The sequence below is a fragment of the Idiotropiscis lumnitzeri genome, chromosome 10 (genome assembly GCF_059441095.1).
Source record: "Idiotropiscis lumnitzeri isolate Australia: NSW breed Sydney's pygmy pipehorse chromosome 10, RoL_Ilum_1.0, whole genome shotgun sequence".
Lineage (NCBI taxonomy): Eukaryota > Metazoa > Chordata > Actinopteri > Syngnathiformes > Syngnathidae > Idiotropiscis > Idiotropiscis lumnitzeri.
Window position 1 is genome coordinate 1,137,693 of NC_142400.1, and position 21,006 is coordinate 1,158,698.

A 21,006-nucleotide genomic window follows, 5' to 3' on the forward strand; every position below is an offset into this window, starting at 1 on the left:
ATCGGACACGCCTTCTTATTTGACCCCTTGCTTGGCTGCGATCAGTCACGTGACTGGATCGTTCCCGCTGATTCGCAAAATGAAGATTTATCGCTTCCTTCTCCTTTGCCGTCAATGTTCACTGATTTGCCAAACAAGTTCTTTTTTCACTTTTTTGTGGCACTCGCCGGACTCAATTTTCGTACCTTTTCGAGGCAACATTGACAATGAAGTCGATGCCGATATATATCACCCACCCCTTACTCCCAAACCCTAGTTTGAACCTTAACCCTATTTCAATACCCTACTTTGAAACCCTGACCATGTCCTAAAACCCTCATTTGAAATGTTGATTCTGTCACAATCTAATTTGAAACCCCTTTTTATTATTATTTTTTAAACGGTAATAGAAAACCTTGTCTGCCGTCTGCAGGGTCCAATGAGTGACACGCAAGCACAGTCAGTATGAGCAACCAAATTTTTATTTTCTACATCACGGCCCACCAAAAGCGACAGCGCCGCTCGCCGACTTCTCCGCTTGGCCAAGAGCGCCGGTCGCAAACCTTACCCGAGTTTGTGGGAGGGAGGCCAAGTTGAAACGAGAAGAAGGTGACGAGCCGCTTGAGGTTTTATTTTTCCCCGAGGTTTGTCATACATTTCCCCACTTTTTTTTTTTCCTTTCTTAATCCCTGTTATAACAGGTAAACACAGATTATGGCACAGTCATAAGATAAATGTGACAACGTCTTTTTTTTGTTCTAAGGCAAGTTCCGATAATTGCTGAAAAACGCCCACCCTCCAAAAAGGTGGAACGGTGCCGTAGTAAAACGAGCGTGACGAAGGCAACGAAAGGGAGGGCCAGTGCTGTCAACGTCGCCATGCAAGTGCCTTGCCCTTTTTTTCTTTTGTCAATGAAGAGTCTCTCCGCTTTTTGATGTCTCCCCCCTCCAACATGCCTGACTGAAATGATCAGGATGGTCATCCGGCTCCTGCACAGCTTGCTGATGAGCTCATCATTTGAATCAGGCGTGCCGCAGCAGGCAAAGATGGAAAACAGGCCGGCTAGGGGCCTCTCGAGGATCAGACGTGGACGCCCCTGACAGACCTAAACGGACTTTACATCCGATTGGTCGCCATCTGATCACAGGGCACATATTGACAAACAAGCGCTCCCGCTTTCGAGTGTTCAATGAAACTAAAGTGACTTCCGGTGAGAGAAGCGGCGTACGGCCTGCACGGGTCGCCAGACAATTGCGGGACACATTTCGACAAACATTCACACCTGGGGGGGAGTCTGGACGGGTCGCAAGCATTGACCCGGTCTTGACTGAAGCTAAACGGACTTGAAGTGCGAGAGGGCACAAGATTGGACGTATCTTTTCTTTCGCTATTTTGCGTATGCGCCGTTGTGGGAGGAAACACCGCTGAAATGTTTGCTATCCAAAGGAAGCGACTCCACTCATTCCCTTTAAGCACTTGGGGAAGAACTTTGACCGCCGATCGTACATCCATGTGTGACACCCGCCCCCCAAAGTTGCGCTGCGGTCAAGGGAATTATTTTCAAAAATATATTTTAGATAATTTGTTTGCTGAATTGATTTCTATACTGATTGAGAGGAGTGGATGCACGCTGTTGTCATGTTGCCGAAAGAAATCTGATGACACCAGCTCAGAATCCTCCATCAAATGCACAAAAATCACATCACACCGCCTGCGCCACAACTTAGACCTGCTCCAAGCGGGTCTCATGTCTGGTCTACTTTGTGTCACCAAATTGTCCGGTGCGCCGGGCGACGTCGGCAATTTACCAAAACGGCCAGCTCGGCCTGCCAAATTCCCAAACACGCTAAAATACACCACAAGGAAGATGCACTCGTTTTTTCCGCCATCGACCTAAATCACATTCACAACGATGACCAATTTCAAGTCTTGACGTTTTTGGAATGTTCCCCACTTGTCCACCGTGCTTCTCGAAACGGGACCCTCCGAAAAACTTGCAAATTTCACTTTGGCATGAGAAATTTCATTTTTGTTGTCGTCTGTTTTTTGAGTCATGCCCGTCGAGTCATCCCATTTTTTAACCTGAGCTTTACTCCCACAACATCAGCCCCACCCTCCCCCCAAACCCAGCGGGCACCCGCAATGCGATGGACGCTACACTGTACATATGGACACAATCGGTACTTTTCTCTCCGTTTCAACACACAATAAAACTTCTGCAAAAAAGTCCCACAAAAAAAAAACAAAAAAAAAACTTTTTGGGGCGTCTGTCCTCTTTCATGTAATGGCTTGCGGTTGGGGCGGGCCTCCGCCTGCGCCTGCGTCCAGTGGTTTTTTTGGCTGGCCCCGGTCTCCCGGGCCCGTCGGGGGGGCCTCAGGGTCCGCCGTCGTTGTAATGAAGCGAGACGGGTCGCTCGCGCTGCACGGCGGCCGGCACGTAGGGCCAGTTGTAGCCGGAGCCCGACAGCAGCATGTCGCGCAGCAGCGTCTCGATGGGCGTCTTGCCCACCAGCCGCACGAAGAAGAGCTGCTCGATGACGGGCGACGACACGATGCGCAGGGACGGCAGCCGCAGCAGCAGACGTCCGAAGCGGTTGGGCTGGCTCGGGTACTGGTTGCGCACGTACTCCTCCAGGGCGCACTGCGACTTCTCCTGGATGCTCTCCACGTGGCCCGCGTCCGACAGGCCCATCGCATCTGCGACACACACACACAAGTTAGAATGTCGGAGCGTTGAAGATTGCGCCCACCGAGTCGTGTCACCAAGCGATGAGGTTCGATTCCACACAACAAAGTTCATTATAGTGAACAAAAATTGTCTCAACTAAAATTAAACACAAATTTTCTGTAACAAAATAAAATCACAACTAAAATGCTTTTCAAATAACACAAACTAACTTAAACTTTACAAACTTGACGACAATTCTGATGGTAAAGAAAAATTTTCGTCATTTGAAATGTAACGATTTCGGTCTGGGTCACACGGTCGTTTGAGAATTTTGTCTTGCGTGACACAAATCCTCCATATATTATTCTTAAAAAAAATAAATAAATAAAAAATCTAAAACTAATACTAAAACTATAAAAAAAAAAACTGAAATGAAGCATTTTTAAAAATATAAAAACGAATAAAAATGAACAAACTGGCAACACTCATTTAAACCAACTGAACTAAAACAAATAAAACTAAATAAAAAGTATGCATAATGAAAAATGTCAAACGTGAAGATGTGAATTTGAGAAGAGCGAAACACCAATCGAACGGTCGGACAAACGTCGCCATACGAATGTGAAGCAAAGCGCGATTGGAATTGTTTGCCATTTTTCACCGTAGATTATATTATTTTCAGATATTTTCATTTTCCAAACTCCGTCTGAATGAACTTAGATTTTTGAAGACGAAGGTTACGTTTCCCAAAAGGACAGACAAAGAAAGGACAGAAGCGTTTTTTGTTTTTATTTTTCCCGTCCCTTTTTCACTGACTCAGCTCATCGGCAAGCTCTGAGAATCTTGATGATGATCCTGATCGAAAACCGGCTGGAAAGGACCTCTTGACGACCGGACTTGATTCGAAGACGGTTCGCGCAATGATTAGGAGGTTTTCGTGCTTGCGTTCGGTTCGATTGAACGGGTGCCGCTAACGCCGCGCGACAAGCTAACTGACGTTCGACGGCACTCGAAGCACGACGGCCTTTGACATGTGACTGAACACCTCCCATTTCGCCCGCTTCCCTCCCCCACTGCACAGCTGAGAGAGATTGGGAGCTTGGAGGGGTGGGGGGGGGTTTAGGTCGCACACTACACTTTTCACACCCTCAGTGTCAGGGGGGAAAGCATGAGGGATTTGGCGCTGTGGGAAGTCCAAACAAAGACGCTTTTTTTTTGCTCTCTTTTTGCGCGTGACCCTTGCATGAACTCTCGTGTTTCTGCCATTGCTTGGTTTGAACCTGTCAGCTTGCATCGGGGCTCCTTTTTGTCACAGCGGCCTTTGATGTAACCCTGATCCCCCCCCCCCCCCCCCCCCCCCCAAAAAAAAAAAAAACGATAGCGTGTCAAGCTGTGTGAATCACTGCTTTACTTCTCTGCCGCTCAGAGGACAGCTGGACTGATTATTTATTTTTTTTTTTTGCGTGTGTGCGTGCATGTTGAGCGGCCGTGTTCGTGACAAAGCGGCAGAGATTAGTCAAGCTGTCCTCCGCCGCCCAAAAAAGCGGCTTCGCGTGCCGAAGCGACAGCTCTGCGGACACTCTCGAGTTTTTGCGCCAAGCGGGGCAGACGAGGAAGTGGAGCCCGGCGCGGCCCGGCCCGGCGCGGCGGAGACGTCTTCCACCAAAACCGGCGTCAGGAATTTCCACGGCTGGAAGTTCGTTCAAGATCACGTGTGAAGTCATTTCAGAAAATGCCAAATGAAATGAAGCCTAAAAACAAAAATAATTCCCATGTCGTATTTTCGACAAAGTAATCATTTTCCCGAAGTGGCAAGCGACAAACGTGGAAGTGTGACGTCATTTCTAGAACAACAATGGCGGCGCTCAACGTGGGAAGAGTACAACGGCAGACAGAAAGCGACATTTAATTTGCGACTTCACACGTCATCTTGAAATCAACTTTGCCACAAATGACGCCACGAACTATTAATTGTTGAAAACGTGCCTGATTTGCCGCTCGGATTGCTTTGGCGCCACCTGGTGGTGTTCTGATGCCAAGACATTGTGTTGACATAAGGGGAGGAGCTTCATTTCATTCCAATGTAGTCCTGACTGACAACAAAGTGGTGCTTCAGCAACATCTTCGGGCATATTGGTGCCAAGGAAGTATGTTGTGACCCTCGCCCTTTCTAAGAGGAAAAAAAAGCGCACTTTGGCATCATCGCGAGACAACGAGGAATTGTTTTGGGGCGCATCAGTTCCTCACAGATTTTATTCTTTATTTGCAGGGCAACATAGCACATGCAGGACTGGTCGTTGGCCAGTCGCACGGCACAAATAGACAAACAAACATTCGTTGTCATCAAGCTTTTTGGACTTTTTGGTGACAGAAGCGAGCGACGTTCTGGACTTTGGCATCCAAAAATCAATGGCAGGGCATCGTGACACGTGACCATGACATGCATTCTTTTTTTTTTTTGACTGGTGTTACTCGTACTTTTTGTCTGAAAAATCCAATGGGCGAACATTTGCACTCCCATTGCCACCTGTGGGCAATTTCAAGCGTTCGTTCGATGAGCCTGACGTGGTCCAGCATGCTTTTGGCAAGAGAAGCACGAGCGCTTGCCAGCCAATGACAGGCGAGATTGGATTGTGTGTGTGTGTGTGCGTAAGTCAGATGGCGAGCTGAGGGCGACGGGGGGTAACCATGTAGGTCACGGCCACGCTGTGGACAATCCGACACGATACATAATTTAACTTGTGAGATGGGGGGGGGGGTGTGACTCAATAATAAATGGGATCATGGAGGAAGCAAAAGAGCCACATTGCATGGGGGGTGCACAGGAGTAGGGTGGGGGGGGGGGGGCGGGGTCTCGCAATTCTTCTGTTAACGTGTTCACATCATGATCTCCCAGCGAGGTGTCTGGCTCGCGACAGCACGTCGGAGGCGACCGCAGCAAAGTGACCAACGCGATCAACGTCAAAGCGGCGCACAACAAAAGCCCGACGCCGCCAATAGAAAACATCTCGCCACCACGTCTGTTCCAAAAAAATGCAATTTCTGTTTTGCCGTTTTGGAGGCCTCGTCGAAGCTCGTTATGCCAATCAAGTCACGGGCGCGCGCCCCGAAAAACCACAAACATGCCAAGAGCCATCAAAAACAAACAGAGAGGTGTAATAAAAAAATAAAAAACAACACTAAAGTCAACAATGTGTTAATAATCGTGATCTAAATTTGATATATTATACAGTTCCTCTATCTGGAGTTATTATTTTATGAGGAATATTTCTTCGGCTTAAGTCAGACTTTCTGGAAATGATGAATCACGAAAATCAAGGTTCCTCCTTATTAAAAATGACATGATGTGTTTTATGCGATATAAAAAAAAGAAGAAAAAAAAGAAAAAGAGAGCCGGTTGGAATATTTTGGGTTGAAAATGAAAAATGGCGCCACGATTCTTTTGGGATGGACCCGAAAAGCCGTTTGCGCTCACCGGACGTGAAGAGCACGATGGACTTGAGGCAGGAGTACTCGGCCGTGTCCACTTGGAGCGCCTTGAGCTTCTCCACCTGCTCCTGGAAGACTCGGATGTGGTCCATGAAGGCCACCACGCGCTCGGCCGACATGGGCGAGGCGTGCAGGCCGGCCGCCGCCAGCAGGGGCGCCACGTGCAGCGGCATGGAGCACTGCGCCGCGTTCAGGACGAATAGTTCGCTCCACGACATGCGCAGCAGCGCCACCTAGGAACAGGAAACGGCATTGCAGTCAGACGCCAAAAGTGACACCACGTCAAAATAGTTTTCATTTCACCGGCCTCATGCAATTTCTTTTTAAAAATCTATTTTAGTCATGAGGATTTAAATTACTGCCATTTATCATTTAAATGATTTCTATGACAAAAATAAATACACAACGGGCCGAAAAGTACAACTTGAACAAAACCGTGGCCCAGCATTGAATTTTTTAAAAACAATATAAATGCAGATTTTTTATTTTAAGTTGTTTTATTAATGCAAAATAATGTTTAGTTTATCATTAGAATGTAAAATGCTCTAGTAGTCTTTTGGTATATAATTATAATTAACTTTTGGGAAGTTCAGAAAGACATCAAAGCGAAAGCGGAAGGAGGAGGCGGGACTTGCGCGCACACCTGATCCATGAGCTGCAGGTCGGGGAAGAAGGGGATGTTCTTGGCCCACTCCACGGCGCTGAAGAGCAGTCGGGCGGCCAGCTCGCAGATGTTCTCGATGCCCATCAGGTTGTTGCCCTGCATGCACTGGGCGCCGTAGCGCGACGTCGGGTAGGGCTCGGCGCGCAGCAGCAGCGAGATGAAGCCCGACAGGTAAGGCTGGCTGTTGTACGGGTCGGCGCCGTTGCTCAGGTACTGGCCCGGGCTGCTCTGAGAGTTGGACGTGCGTCCTCGTTGGACAGCTGAAGGACACACGGCACGCTTGGTCAGATTCGGATGAATTCAACGCTCCAGCGTTAACATATTCTTTATCCTCTGCAAAGAACAGCTAATTGACTTTTTATTGCGATGCTTTGGCAGTCTACTAAAAGACAAAACGTGCGCTGGAAAATGTTTCAACTCAGAGGCCCGGCATTCACATCGATGCTGATGATGGCAAGTGTGAGGAAAACACCTGTTCATAGGTCTCGTGTTACTCAAACAAACACGTGGGGGGGGTGCAGAAACGCAGCTGCATAAAAGTGAGGGCGACGCTTCGATGCTTTTAAACTTCTTGGAAGGAGAAGTTTCCTGGTGGTGGAGCGCCAGTCGCCCGCCGCCTTCCAGGAACTGAAGGACACCTCCGGTCCAAACGAGGACACGGCGCCACTTTAAAGAACTCGATGTCGCTATGCGACCTGAAAAATCACGGCAACGCTCGCCTGGCGTGCGACAAAATTTGAACAACGGTGGCTGACTTTGTGTTTTTGCTGAACAACTATTAGCATCTATGCTAAAGCTAATGTAGAGCGACAATGACGTCGAACGAGGAAACGGAACTTTTGCCACACACGACTTATCAAACACAAGTTGCGTTCAAGAGCGGCAGTTTGTTTGATTTCAAGCGATCGTTACTGCTGAAAATGACTGACAAAGTGGAGACGATTATTATCGATTTGTGGGAAAAAATGAATTTGGCCATATTTGGACATGCGAGGTTTCCCGCCGGACAGCGAAGAAGAAGAAGAAGGTGGTCAGAAGAGGGCGCCCTCACACACGCGCACAAACACGAGAGAATGGATTGCGTGCACAACTTTAGTTTTGTTTTTGCTTTTTGCTGCGAGGATGCTTGCTGCCTGCGTCTCTCCGACTTTGATGAGGCACTTCCTGAATTAATTAGTAAAGCGAGTGGCTGACTGTGATTCAGGCTATGCTCACTCACACACACACACACACACACACACACACACACACACACTCACCCCGAGACGTTTGACGGGAAACACACCAAACGCGGCTATTTTTAAACGCGCTCCACCAAAACACACGCGTCAGCTCGGAGGAGTGCTGCTGGTCACGTCGTTTGTTTTCACGTGCACGCATCCGAACGGCGGCGAACACGCCAGGAAGGTCAAGTTGAAAACAGATCAAAACGCTGTCCCGAGGAGGGAAAAAAAAACAAAACACAAAGATAGTCACAAAGAGGAAATCGGAATACTGACGGACAAAAACTGTTAAATTACTCCTCAACACTTTCATATAAATAAATAATTTCATATCGTGAACTAAAGCGTCATCGTGTCGAGACCTGAAACGATTAATCGATGAATGGCAAAACTAGCCAATCGGGGCCTGCGGAGTTAAGTGTAGCGATTTGTGGAAGGCTACATGAGCGAGCTAACAAGTGTTAGCATCACATGCGCCGAGGAAGGCCCCATCGCCCCCCCAGAGCTCCACCCCCACCCTCCCCCCTCCCTGTTATGACGCGCCCTCATTTGGACTTTGGCTCCGGCTGCGTCTGCTCTGAATGTTTTAGTTTTGCTTGACCTATATTCTGCACCGCTGTTGGCTCAATATGAGTCACGCATGGGAGGCGACGGGCGCGTATCCCACTGCGTGCGCCGCTTCCATTTGGGGATCAACGCATTCGCACCGTGATCATCTGCAATCGCTCCTTTCCTTTGATTGCTTTTCTCACATCCGTATTCCAACAAGAAACCAACGTCCAAACGGCTAAACATTAACTTCCTTGTTCAAACAATAGACGGCAGAAAAAGAAGAGCAAAAAAAAAAAAAAAAAGGGCCTGAGGCTCAGCGCTCCATCTCGTCCCATTTTAAATGTCAAGTGTGACCAAATAAGACAACACGAGTTTGCTGAGTCTTGTCGGGGAAGGAAAAGCAGCAAAGTGACGAGCCGGCTGCGTAAAAGCACACAACACGCAAACTTCAGCGCCGTGCCCTGCGGAAGCTCACTCCATCCGCTTTACACCACGCCAGTGCAGTCCAGTCAAGAAGATTCTGGCTTTGGATTTGGATTTGGACTTTATTGTTCTGCTTCCCATTTACTTTCAATGTGATTCCACGGTGGACCAGTAGATGGCGGAAGACTTTTATTTGACACTGTAAATTGGAAGGAAGAACGAAATCAGAAAGTTCAAGCTCAGAGTTTTGGACTTCTCGGGCCTGCAGAAAGCGACGAGTTTTAATGTAAATCTTTTTCCATGATTGTTGATGTGGATTGTGAAATGATAAGTTTGTTCATTCAGAAAAAAATGGTGACTCAAACAGTGCTATATGGGCAACATACTTCTAAAATGGGTTGATTTGTTTCTTTGGCTTCCCGTCTTGTCATCTGAGATCTTCTTGTTTCCACGTCTTATGTTTGTCATTTAATTCATTAGAACAACACAACAACTAAAATGTTGCAATACGGGCAACATTTTAGATCCGAATGTTGGTGTTCTACTTTTTGGCTTCCCGTCTAGTCCTCATGCCATGTTTTTGTTTCCTAATTTCGCGTCTTTGATTTCCTACACAAGAACGGCACATGAATTGAAATAATAAAAATGCCAACATTGCTATTCAAAATGTTTGCTACGCATGCATCCCATCTAGTCGTCATGACAATTTTTTGGATTCCTCAACTCCTGAGGTTTATATAAATGCAGATAATGGATGGATGGCTGGCAAATTAATTACGTCACTATATGGGCAACATTTCAAAGCCTGGCATGAGGCATTTTCCATGACTTTGGCTTCCCGTCGAGTTGTCGTGATAATTTTTTTGTTTTTTTTTGAGTTCCTAGCCTCCTGTGGTTTCATCAATTGAACGCAGAACGCAACGCAGAACCTCAACTATTTTGACATTGCCGGCATTCGCATCTTGTTACTTTGGCTTCCCGTCTAGTCGTCATGGCGACTTTTCGTTCGCTCGCCTGACGTCTTTGTCCGATTCTCGCGGGCAAATGCAAACCATTTGGAGGAAAACAAGCGGCGGTGGTCCGAGGTTAGACAAGGACCGCTGTCCGCCTCAAGGGCGCATCCGCCGCAGACACGCCATTGCTATCGTGTCTCGATGTCATCCACGATATGAAAAGGCCAGACATGCCCCTCGGGGCAGCTGGGAAGAAGGAGAAGAAACCCGAATCTTCTCCATGCCAAGAGGTCATTAAACTTTTAGTGTGTCGACTGGAAATGTCAAGGCGATACCAAACCGCACACTCGTACACACTAATTATTGAACAGATAAAAATCAGTCGCACTTTGCGGCTGATAAACGTTGCCGTCTTCATGCGGCCGGCCGCCCCGCGGAGGTTCTGCTTAACACGTGGCTTGACGGCTTGCCAGACGAGCAAAATATTCCTGGAAGATCATTGATGAGAATCAAACAGAAATACTTGCTTGCATGAGTCGACTATAAAGTCCACTCTATCTATCAAAACCCTTGCATTGGGAGAACTCAATTAAATGTTTCAGCCCAAAAGTCAACTACCAAGAAGAGAACTTTATAAAAAAGGACGGACGAAGCAAGGCTGGAAGTGGGTCTTCGACGGTCCCTTTAATTACCGTGCGCAAGAAAATTCAAATATTTGCACTCGGAAAATGAAAAAAAATTAAATAAATATATATATATATATATATATATATATATATATATGAGAACGAGAGAGCAAGAGAGAGAGAGCAAAACCTCACTACCTCATTTAATAACGTGAAGCTATTCGTCCAAATTGGCAAGTAAAAATCCGTTTTTATGGCTAAATTTAGCAATCGTGGCTTTTCCGGAAATTACTTTGTGAATGTGAAAAGGACGTTTTACGTAATACTTATGAATGATGAAACCTCTGCCGTTAGCCTGTCGTCATGCAAGGATACTTAATTATTATTTTTTTAAATTATTTGTAAACATTTTTTTTAAATCTTTTTTGTGCGGGGGAATGGATACGAGGACGGACGTCGACGAGGGACGAAAGCGTAAAGACGAAAGGGGCGCCCGGGTCACGGATGGCGGACAGACCGGCAGAAATACGGTAAAGTGCTCAGCATAGTGAAGTTGGCCATCCCTGCGTCAGACTGTCGGCGACGATGCGGGTGAGGGGGCGGAGCCGAGGGTGACGATGTGGAAGGAAGTCGGTCGTGGCGTGAAGACGATCAAATCGGAAGTGGCGAACGGAACCTTTCTTTCCAAACGCGTGCACGTTACTCACCGACGGACGCGACAGTTGTTTGTTTACATTCAAACGTAGCTTGTAGCAGACGTGAGTGACGTCACGCACGCGCCAATCAGGACATCTGCTGAGGATGGGAGACTTGAGGTCGCTCCTCTTTCATCTCCAAACGCTTCAAACAGCAAAGGCAGATTCCCCCCCGAGCTGCAAGCGCTATATAAGCAAAGTTGACTTGAGTTGAGTACTTGAGTCGCCCGCGGGCAACACGCACCAACATTGCGACACTTGATCACAAGACGGAGGTCAACGGACGACATCATCGATTCATCGACTTCAACTCGATTGCGGTCAAGTAAGTGTCGACTGCGCCTCGCTTCAATTCACCGCAGATGTCGCCATGAAATAATCATGGCGCCGCGCTTCCATATTCATGTTGACAATGTTTATTTTCCACGGAAGACGTTTAAAAGCGCGCTTCCTGTTCAGCAACACATCCATTTCTCCTCCGGGGCGCCGTCCGAAACAGAGCGACTGTTGATAAACACGAGTCGGGACGCCAAAGAGGATTTGAGGACAGACGTTAATCCCGCTGACCTCAAACGCAGCAAGCCACAAAGTCAAAAAAAAAAGGAAAGAAAGAAAGAAAAGCTCGGCAGTGCTCGAGTGTGTCGGCGATGTCGCGTCCAAAGCGAGTCAACTTGTTTCACGAGCCTTTTTTTTTTTTTTTTTGATCGCTCGCTGAGCAAAAGTAGCCGTGACCTCGTTTATAGTCAACTTGTTCAATGAGCGTTAAGTGTTTAAAAAAAAAAATGAACATTTTCAAAAATTGAAAAACGTGAAAATTATATATAAGATTAAGTAAAAATAAAGCAAAAAATATCATTTTAGAAATGATGGGTTCAAATTTCAAAAGATTAAATCTGTTTGTCTTTGATGATAAACACAATGAATTTTTTTTTTTTTTTAAATAAAATTTTGTTAAAAATAAAATTTTTAAAAATGCTCATAGTTTTTTATTTCTTTCCGTACAAGAATGCTCAGAGCGCGTGTGAAGACAAGCTCATCACTCAGGCCTCCACATTCCATATTGGATTTAGGTCTGGGCTCGAGTTGGGTGAAAACAAAACTGCCGTGAAGGCCTTTTTACAATTTTTACTTTTTTTTTTTATTTAAAAATCCTGTCATGTGTGCACATTTATGCAAGCAGATTATTGTACATTTGAAAAATGTACTCCTTCCATTTTTTGATCACATGACCACATGGCGGATGCTTTTTATTTACTTTTTTTTTTCTCTTCGCAGTGGAAGTCGCGCAGCTGATCAGGAGATTTTCTCGGGGGGCGGGCATGACCGAAGTTGTGTGTCTTGCGGCCGATGAACGAGATACGCAATTGAGCGAGCGAGCACAGCGTGTGACCTGGAAAGCAGGCGGGAGCATCTCAGGTGACGCCTCGCTTGCCTTTGAATGGGGAGGAGAAAAAAAAAAGAAAAAAGAAAAAGGGGCCACTGTCCCTTTAAGAGGCACGTCAAGGTGTCCTTGAGCGACCCCCGCCAACCTTTGCTGTCAAAGTGGCGGCCCTCGAGCCAAATACGGCCACGGCTCATTTAGCGTCACAAAAAAAAAAAAAAAAAGGTTTTGCTAAATGGAGTGGTTACATTTTGTAGCACGTATCTGAAAATGGGATAAAGCTGGAGCACCCGGAGAAACATGCTCGGTTCTCTCCAGGTACTCGGGTCAACGTGCAAATGGAAGGAAGAAGGAAGAAAACTGTCGCGACTTTCCACAACTTCAGAAATGAGTCGTTGGTGTCAAGGAAGGACGTTGAATTGATACATCTCGGCTCAGAGATCTTTCAAGGAGTTTAGCCTGGATCGTTAGTGGAAGTGATGGAAAGTTTTTTTTTTTTTTTTTTTTTTTAAATCAAATCATTTCTTTTTAACTGAAATGTCGCAAGTGAGGTTCAAGTACGGCACGACATTAACTGCTTCAACGATCAATATAACTGATGACAAACATTTTGAGGGGGTGTCACTTATTTTGTTTGCAGTAGTATGCAGCTAAGGTATGGATGTATATCTCACACATAAAAAGATATACGTCTTATTTTGCATATAGATGTGAATGACCCTTCCAAAAAAAAAAACAAGATTGCAAAAGAGTATCAATTAATAATAATGACATATTAAGGGAGAGTTTGGGGGCAAATCTCCCCTTTCACTCAGCAACACGTTTGCTGCAAGTCTGCTTTTGGCGCCAAGTGACCCGTTGTTAATTCTACGCAATAGCACCAAATGAAGCACCGATGAGGCGGTGGCAGCCGTTTTACCCAAAGTGCCCCCCCAAAAATGGGAGGGGCTGGCAGGCTATTTTCATTTTCTTTTATATCAATTTGTAAAAATAAAAAGTGTGATTTGGCCCTAAGACACACAATTTAATATACATTCATAAAGAGGAAGAAAGTGTTTTTTTCCTCCCTCTAAAAAGTTTAAAAGTACTTTTTTTTTTTATTTTATGACAGTTTTAACAAAATGAGGGTTTTTTGGGTTTTCTTTTTTATATGAGGCTCAATATAATGGTGGCTTGAAAAAAGAAAGAAATGTTCTCTTTAACATATAATTTGAAAAGTACAAAGATTGCCTTTCCATGTTTGCCGTATTAATTTATTTTTTTTCTTTCAAAGCAAAGTGGTCGCAACAGCAAACTTTTAATTAAGTTCTACAAGTCTATGAAAAAGAAAAAGAAATTTGAGCAGCCATCTACACTTCGACGACGGTACGTTGCAAAAAGCAAGCAAGCAACAAAGCATCAAAGCATGCAAACATGAAAGAAAGAACGAAAGAAAGAAAGAGAAGAAGCGGAAATGTGCGCGACCGAGGTCTGACCTTCTCTCCTCATGCCGACTTTGAGGCACTTCTTGAGGCGGCAGTACTGGCACTGGTTGCGGTGGTGCTGGTCGATGGGGCAGTCGCGGTTGCCGCGGCAGCTGTACGACAAGTTCCGGCGCACGGAGCGCTTGAAGAAGCTCTTGCAGCCCTCGCACGTGAACTGGCCGTAGTGCTTGCCGCTCGACTTGTCGCCGCACACCATGCAGTCCACGTTGGGCAGCTTGTCCCCGGACAGCGCGTCGTTGCCCGGCGTGGAGCCGGCGGGCGTCCCGGGCGCGCCCCCGCCGCCGCCGACGACCGGATCCTGGCCGCAAATCTGCAGCTGCGAGCCCGGCTCGGCGGAAATGCTCTCTGGCCACTGGTTTACTACCATTGCCATGCTATCCCGCGGACACTTGGGAAAGCACGAGTGATGACAACAAACGAGCGAATGATGCTTCGCTTCAGTCCAAACACTTTTCTTTTTTGATCAAAGTTCACAAGAGGCGCGCAAGCGACCGAGGAACGTCGCATGAGGTCCCGGTGCTGCTGGACGCGGTGCACCGAGCCATAAACGCGTCCTCCTCGTGCAAACAACAACAACAACAAAAAGAGGCCAAAAGAAGAGAAATCTCGGAGCAGCTTCAGCACACGAGGAGAAAAGTCCAAACGAGTCGCGCTCGATTTCAGCGCATTTGTCGTCCAAGAGTCTGCCGCGCGTCGCGTTGCGGCACTCGTCGATGGTGTCGGAGTGGGCGCCTGACGAGAGTGTGCGCGCTCTCGAGCGTGCAAGCGAGCAACACAACGCAACGCGCGCTCGTCCGCCGAACGCGCGTCGACTGCTGGAGTCCAAGCGCACTTTGGGTTGGGGGGCGGGGTCAACGACCGCTAGCTGGTGACCCGCCTTCTCGAAACCACGCCCCCTCCAACAGGGCCCATATAAGGGCATTAATGCCAAATAAGGACAGGCTTCAAGGCGCCACCCCCCACCCTCCGCGGAAAGGGCGGGGGGGGTGGGGGGTCCGCATGGGGCGCCACCGGTCCCGAGTCCAATTAGAAAGGAGACCTCAGTTCGGATTGTCAGGAGACAATCTTGCTTTCTCGGCAGGCAAAAAAAAGAATGTCAACTGTAGCAGCAAAATTGTCAAGTGGGCTGACGTTTGAGCAATTTAGGAAAATATTTTCGTTTTTTTACTTTAAACTTTTGGAATGTTTTTGCAAAGTTCCTCAATAGTAAATGTTGAACGTTTTCCTAGAGTTTTAAATTACTTTGAATTCCTTTAATTTTTTTTATCTAAATAAAACAAAATGAACGACCTGATTTTATTAAAAAAAGGTTTGTTACCTCAAACCACTTTGAGAAAAAAAGAACATCATCTGAATACTTTTTAAAAGAGGCTGAATTCAATATTTAATTTTTTTCACTGAACAAGACAAAAGTGAAACATTGAAAATCTCAAGATATAATTGGAAAAGAAAATTGCAACAAGAAGCGCACGGCCAGAGCAAACAACAAAAGGCGCCATCAGCAAATTGTTGGCCATTTGCGAGCGTGTTGACTTCGGAGCGTCTGGAAACGTCATTGGCGAGACGCTGATGACTTTGACACGTTTGTCCCGTGCAGGTGAGCGTCGGCCGCTCGCGCCGCCACGCTGACATGACGTCATGAAAACAAAACAATGGTTGGGATATTTTTTTTTCTTTTTGGTTCTGGAATGTTCTAAATAGTCCAATTCCTTCGCATGATGTTCTCTTCAATTCGAATCGCAAGCATTTGCGGATTCTCGTTCCTGCTCGGATCTTGAATGAGCGGCGAGACGGCTTCGAGCCAAAATGGCTGACTTCCCGTTCGCTTCCAAAAGAGGCTCTCGGGGACTTTTTTGGCCTTCCTGTTATGACGCGACACCCAATTTGGTGTCCATCGGTGAAACCGGTGTCGGCGACGAACTATTTTTAGCATCGACGTGCAAGCCAAAATGGCCGCTTCGTCTTTGTCTTCCCGCTCAAGTGCGATTGAGACTTTTTGGTGCACTCTGTTAAGGTCGATGCGTCTGCCCGATTGGCTTTCCTGAGGTGAAAGCGGCGTCGGGGGCTGACATTTTGAAAGCTCGCTGAAGAACTTTTGCTCCGTCTCTCGTTTTGGATGTGAGCGCACGTGACGTCTCTGTTAGTGGAAAAGTCCCCAAAGCTATAAAGGCCACTTTGGGGGTCCCCGAGTGAAGCTGCCCAGAGGCCAAAAAGTTGCCCCCGCGCTCGACTTAATTGCTGTCACATGTAACCTTACGTACCTGGCCAGCAATTAGCCCCCTGACTGACTATTAGCGGGATTCCAGTGCGGCCCGCTGAGCAAGTGCGCCTCTTGAGGGCTTTGCCGGCCAATAATTAAAGTGAAAGTGGATACGCTGGAGGCTTCGGATCAAGTCGGGCAGGATTGGGCAGAAAGGCAGCTTATTAAATCAGGATCGGCTTGCTTGACTAATGGACGTGATTCGTCGTCACGCGGAGGAGAAACAACGAGGCCAGCCTCAAATGTGTCGCGAGTTAGCACTTCGTCAAATATTAACCAGAACTCGAAAACGAATCCGAGTAAGTAAAACGTGGACGCTACAAAGGCCCGCGGGAAGTTTTTTTTGAGGCTACGGTACTTTTGTGCACGAAGAGGATATTTTTCTCAATCTCGAAATGATTTTTTTTTTGGGGGATATTCAGCAAAAGTGTATTTTGTCATGTCCGGAATGAAATAACGCATTTCAAGTTATTTGAACAAATCGAAAATTGAATACCGTATTTTGCGGACTATAAGCCGCTACTTTTTTCCTCGATTTTGAACCGTGCGGCTAATACAATGGTGCGGCTTTTCTGTGGATTTATCTTTCTTTTTTTCTTTTTTTTTACAGAAGCTTAAGCTCACATGAAATGTAATTTTCACTCGTCCAACTCTTCACTTTTGTCGACGGGGCACACACTATAAAATTATGGACATCAATTTTATTTATTTATTTTTTTTTACAAGAATGGGTGGCAAATGTGAGCGCGCCGGACAGTTGAGGAAAGACACGGCCTGCTGGCTAATTTACGGCGCCCCCAAATCGAATCGATCACGGATCCGCAGAAAAGAAAAAAAATCTTCCTTGCGTGTGCCCGGTCGAAATCAAGTTAGCACTGTCCGCTTGCCGTGATGGTGAAACGTCGTCTTGTGCTTTATTTTTCGACAGAACTCGCTCACGAACTTGCGCCAGGTGGCCGCGTTGCCGTTGCGGCGTTTCCTCGGCACGTGCGGCTGCCCGATTAGACGGCCCTCCGCGTTTCCTCCAAGCCGATTGGGGTTGATTAAGAGGTTAACGGTGGCGAGGCGCAGAGATTTATCTGTTCCTGCTCTGACCCCCCTCGGGGTGGAGGGAGGGTGGGGGGGGGGATTCCACAGCCTGGTGTCCCCACGATTTATTTGGTTATTTGTTTATCCGACGCTAGCCGCTCCCATCTGCCGACTCAGCGCCGAGGATGACGGCGAAGGCCCCGGCCAGTCTCCTGACCTGTGACACTTGGCTGCAGATACGCCCACCCCCACAAACGCACACACGCACACGCACACGCACACCAAGCTTGTTTTCAAATGACAATTTCATATTTTTGGTTTGGAGGAATGACGGCCTTTGTCGTAATGACTTCCCGACACTTTGGAGTCATCACTGTAAATGGCATGTACATGTACTCACTCATTTATCGCACTTTTGCTCCAGAAATGTATATGTATATATATTAGTGTTTGCTGTCAAGCAATTCCATTTTTTTAACTAATTAATCGCAAAGCATTTCCGTAATTAACTCAGGCGGTGCGATGCGATGCTGGGGGGGGGGGCGCGCGTGTGACCCTGGGGAACATGTTTTTTTTCCCCGCCGTTCGACAATATAGTGTAATTGCACATCCACTCCACTAGTTGGCAGTGGCGCTCTCCTTGCAAATTGTGCGCTGCAACAAAAATGCTCTTATTTAGAGTTGCGGCGGAGAGCGGGTGGTGCTCGGAGGGCGGGAATTGTTTTCTTCTTGCTCGGGGGGGTGTAAGAGAAAATAATTGAGAAGCACTGATTGAAGTCAATATGAAATCCAAGAAATCACAACCTCAAAAGTCCAAATTGAATTGAATCGGGATCCAAAGAATGGAAATTTAATCTCATCAAAGTTTTTGAAACGATATTCTGCGGTCAGTAAAGGTTGCCGCCGTATGTCGCTGAGATCTTGTCACTGATGAGGTGCGCATTTGTACTTGTTCTTCATGTCGATATTTGATGACGGAAGCGTGTGTGTGAGAAAACGCCCCCCCCCCCGCCAACCCAAAGCTAAACAAACGCTCCACGTCTGCAGGATTAATTTTTGCTCTCCGGCCAGCGCGAGCAGTCCCATCTGCCGACTCAGCGACGAGGACGCTGGCGAAGGCCCCGGCCAGTCTCCTGACCTGTGACACTTGGCAGCAGATACGCCGCCCGACACCAGCAACCCCCCCCAAAAAAGCTCGTTTTCATATGACACGTCTTTTTCTGGGCCCCCGTTTGGAGGACTGATGGCGTTTGTCCTAATTGCTTCCTGACATTTTGGATTTATCGCTGTTTATTTCCTGCTTTTCCGTGAAGGCTTTGGGGCCGCCTCAGTTAAATCATCGCGCGGAGGAACTCGCTGATGTTTTCTTTCAGCCCATCGCTATCAATTTATTACGCCACCCGGTAGCCTCTTTTGACTCGCGCCGGCGCCATCGGAACATCCATCTTATTTCGCTCTATTTACTCGTCTAATTTGGGATTCTCCCGTCCTTGCTTGGGAAATCTTTTTGGGAGTTTTGCAAGCGCGTTCATCCCGGTGGAAATGCGCGCTACGTCGTGGGCGGAGAATTTGGGCAAAATCGGAAGGCGAGGCCCGTTTTATTGGATAACCTGAAATTTGGCTGACATGTCTAACGAGAGTTGAGCCACAAAAAAAAGTGGCGAGAAGCCACGTTTGAAAAATGACTGCAAGCTAACAAAGCCAACGCTAGAAGCTAACACCACACAGACAGACGGACGGACGGGTGATTCAACATGGTGGTTACAAAATTTGATGATTTGCCATAAAAAAACAACTACAAAAAAAAAAAGAGATTTTTGTTTGATGGTCATTCAGTGTGAAATGGAGCCGCCGAAGCCAATTTCACTTGGGAACATCTCACATTTGGAAGGCTCATTTCTCATGAGAAGACCCGCGACAAAGTCTCAAGACGCCATGCTGGAAAAGACACAGCAAGTCTCAATTTTTGCCTTGAAGCGGCCATTTTGGTCCTTTCCAAGAATTCTTCAATCGAAAACCCGTCCTGATGTCTTCTTCTGATTATCCCCAAAATCAAACCAAAACATTTTGAAAAAATGTTGGACATTAAATTTATCGCTGAAGTCATCTTGGCGTGGCGCTTTTTTCCGTTTTGTAATGTCGGTCATTCCCTGAAATTGTTCCAAAGGAAACGAAAGATTTTGTCTGATCTGAAAAATCTTTGGCTCGTCTATTGTAAGTAGACACAAAAAAAGCCGCAAAAAAACGCTGCCATTTCGGTTTCAAGCAACCATTTCAAGATCATTTTGGACGTTTCCGCAGGTCCTTGAAAGGCAAAATCATCCAAACGGTTTTGTCCAATCGCCTCAAAATTTGAACTGCAAAACCGCTCGGACCTTTGGTTGATTTCTCTTCGGGTGACCCACAAAAAGACTCAAAAATCAAATCGTCCGTTTTGTTCATTTCGTGGACACGAAATTCATTTTTGGCGTGCCGAAACACAAGGCGACCCACAAAAAGAAAAACAACGCCCCAAACCTCGCGGCATTCAAGCAAAAGTTTGAAGTTCATTTTGACCGTTTCGAGCGGTCCGTTAAGAAATCTTGTCCAATGGCTTGCAAATTTGAAGCACGTCAACTTGACTAAATGATTTCAAATTTGTGATCGTATTTGTTTCGGAACATGGCGGCAAAGTTTGATGACACTCGATAAAACTCAAAAGTCCACCAAGTCGACACGCTGTGGAATGCTTTGGAGTCCCAAATTCCAAATGTCTTTGAAGGCTTCACGCGCAGCCGGGCGGGCCGTGCGTGCTCTCACACCTCGTGTGGAAGGAGGTCTGTCAGTGGTGTGCATGAAGAGGGGGGGTCGGGTCGGGGGGGGGGGCGTTGGCTATACAGGGAAAGCTATGTGGCTTGCATGACCTGACATGTCTCTGAAGCTGGAGGGGGTCTCGACCTTTCACCCCGGGTTCCAAAACTAGGAAGATGAAAAAAAAAGGGGGGGTGGGGGGCGATCAGGGCGCTGGGGGGGAGGTTCACCTTTAAACAAGGGCTTCTGTTTCCACCACTCCAGGAATGTCACTCCCATAAAAAAAAAGTTCTATTAGGCATGATAGTGGCTGAAGATTGCACCAAGTCAGGAGGTGTTGACCTCCTTTCGCCTCTCTCGGTTTTTTTTTGTTTTTTCTCCGCCACATCAGCAGAATTTGGGCAGACGCCCAACTCCGGTTGGAACAAAGCTCATAATCTGTCCTCACCACATGCAAGGACTCTTCACACTTGAAGACTATAAACTCTCGACACGAAAGTTAAAAAGGACACGTGGGAAATCAAAACTGAGCAAAAACGTGTTTGTTGAAATTCGTTGAACGACGACATGATCCGCTGGCGACGATGTGGCTCTTTTGGTTGTGTAAAATTTGCCAATCATGTTCGCATTCGGGCTACAATCGTGCCTTGAGACGCAAGTTACATTCGTTCTGTGATTCACTAAACTCGGATCTCAAATCATCCTTCCCCATAGAAATGAGCGGAAATTAATCTGCTGCAGCCCCCCCCCCTCAAGCCTGTTGAGTTGAGTCTCAAAATGTTGCTTGCAA

General features: G+C 46.9%; 1 protein-coding gene across 1 annotated transcript; it reads right to left on the bottom strand.

Moving 5' to 3' along the window:
- Nucleotides 1-439: 439 nt before the first annotated feature.
- nr2f5 (nuclear receptor subfamily 2, group F, member 5) lies at nucleotides 440-14,936 on the bottom strand. Its single transcript, XM_088306764.1, has 4 exons — nucleotides 14,129-14,936; nucleotides 6,780-7,060; nucleotides 6,123-6,369; nucleotides 440-2,676 (listed from the first exon to the last, which is right to left on the bottom strand). The coding sequence occupies exons 1-4, from the start codon at nucleotides 14,508-14,510 to the stop codon at nucleotides 2,354-2,356; spliced, it is 1,233 nt and encodes a 410-aa protein (XP_088162890.1). The 5' UTR covers nucleotides 14,511-14,936; the 3' UTR covers nucleotides 440-2,353.
- Nucleotides 14,937-21,006: the final 6,070 nt, after the last annotated feature.

Bases quoted from the DNA above. Each gene is read 5' to 3' on its own strand.
- nr2f5 (XM_088306764.1), bottom strand. From the start codon at position 14,510: ATGGCAATGGTAGTAAACCAGTGGCCAGAGAGCATTTCCGCCGAGCCG. The intron at 7,061-14,128 runs GTCAGACCTCGG...TGTGTCCTTCAG, and splicing joins AGTCGGCATGAGGAGAGAAG to CTGTCCAACGAGGACGCACG. The intron at 6,370-6,779 runs GTGTGCGCGCAA...TCCTGTTCCTAG, and splicing joins ACCTGCAGCTCATGGATCAG to GTGGCGCTGCTGCGCATGTC.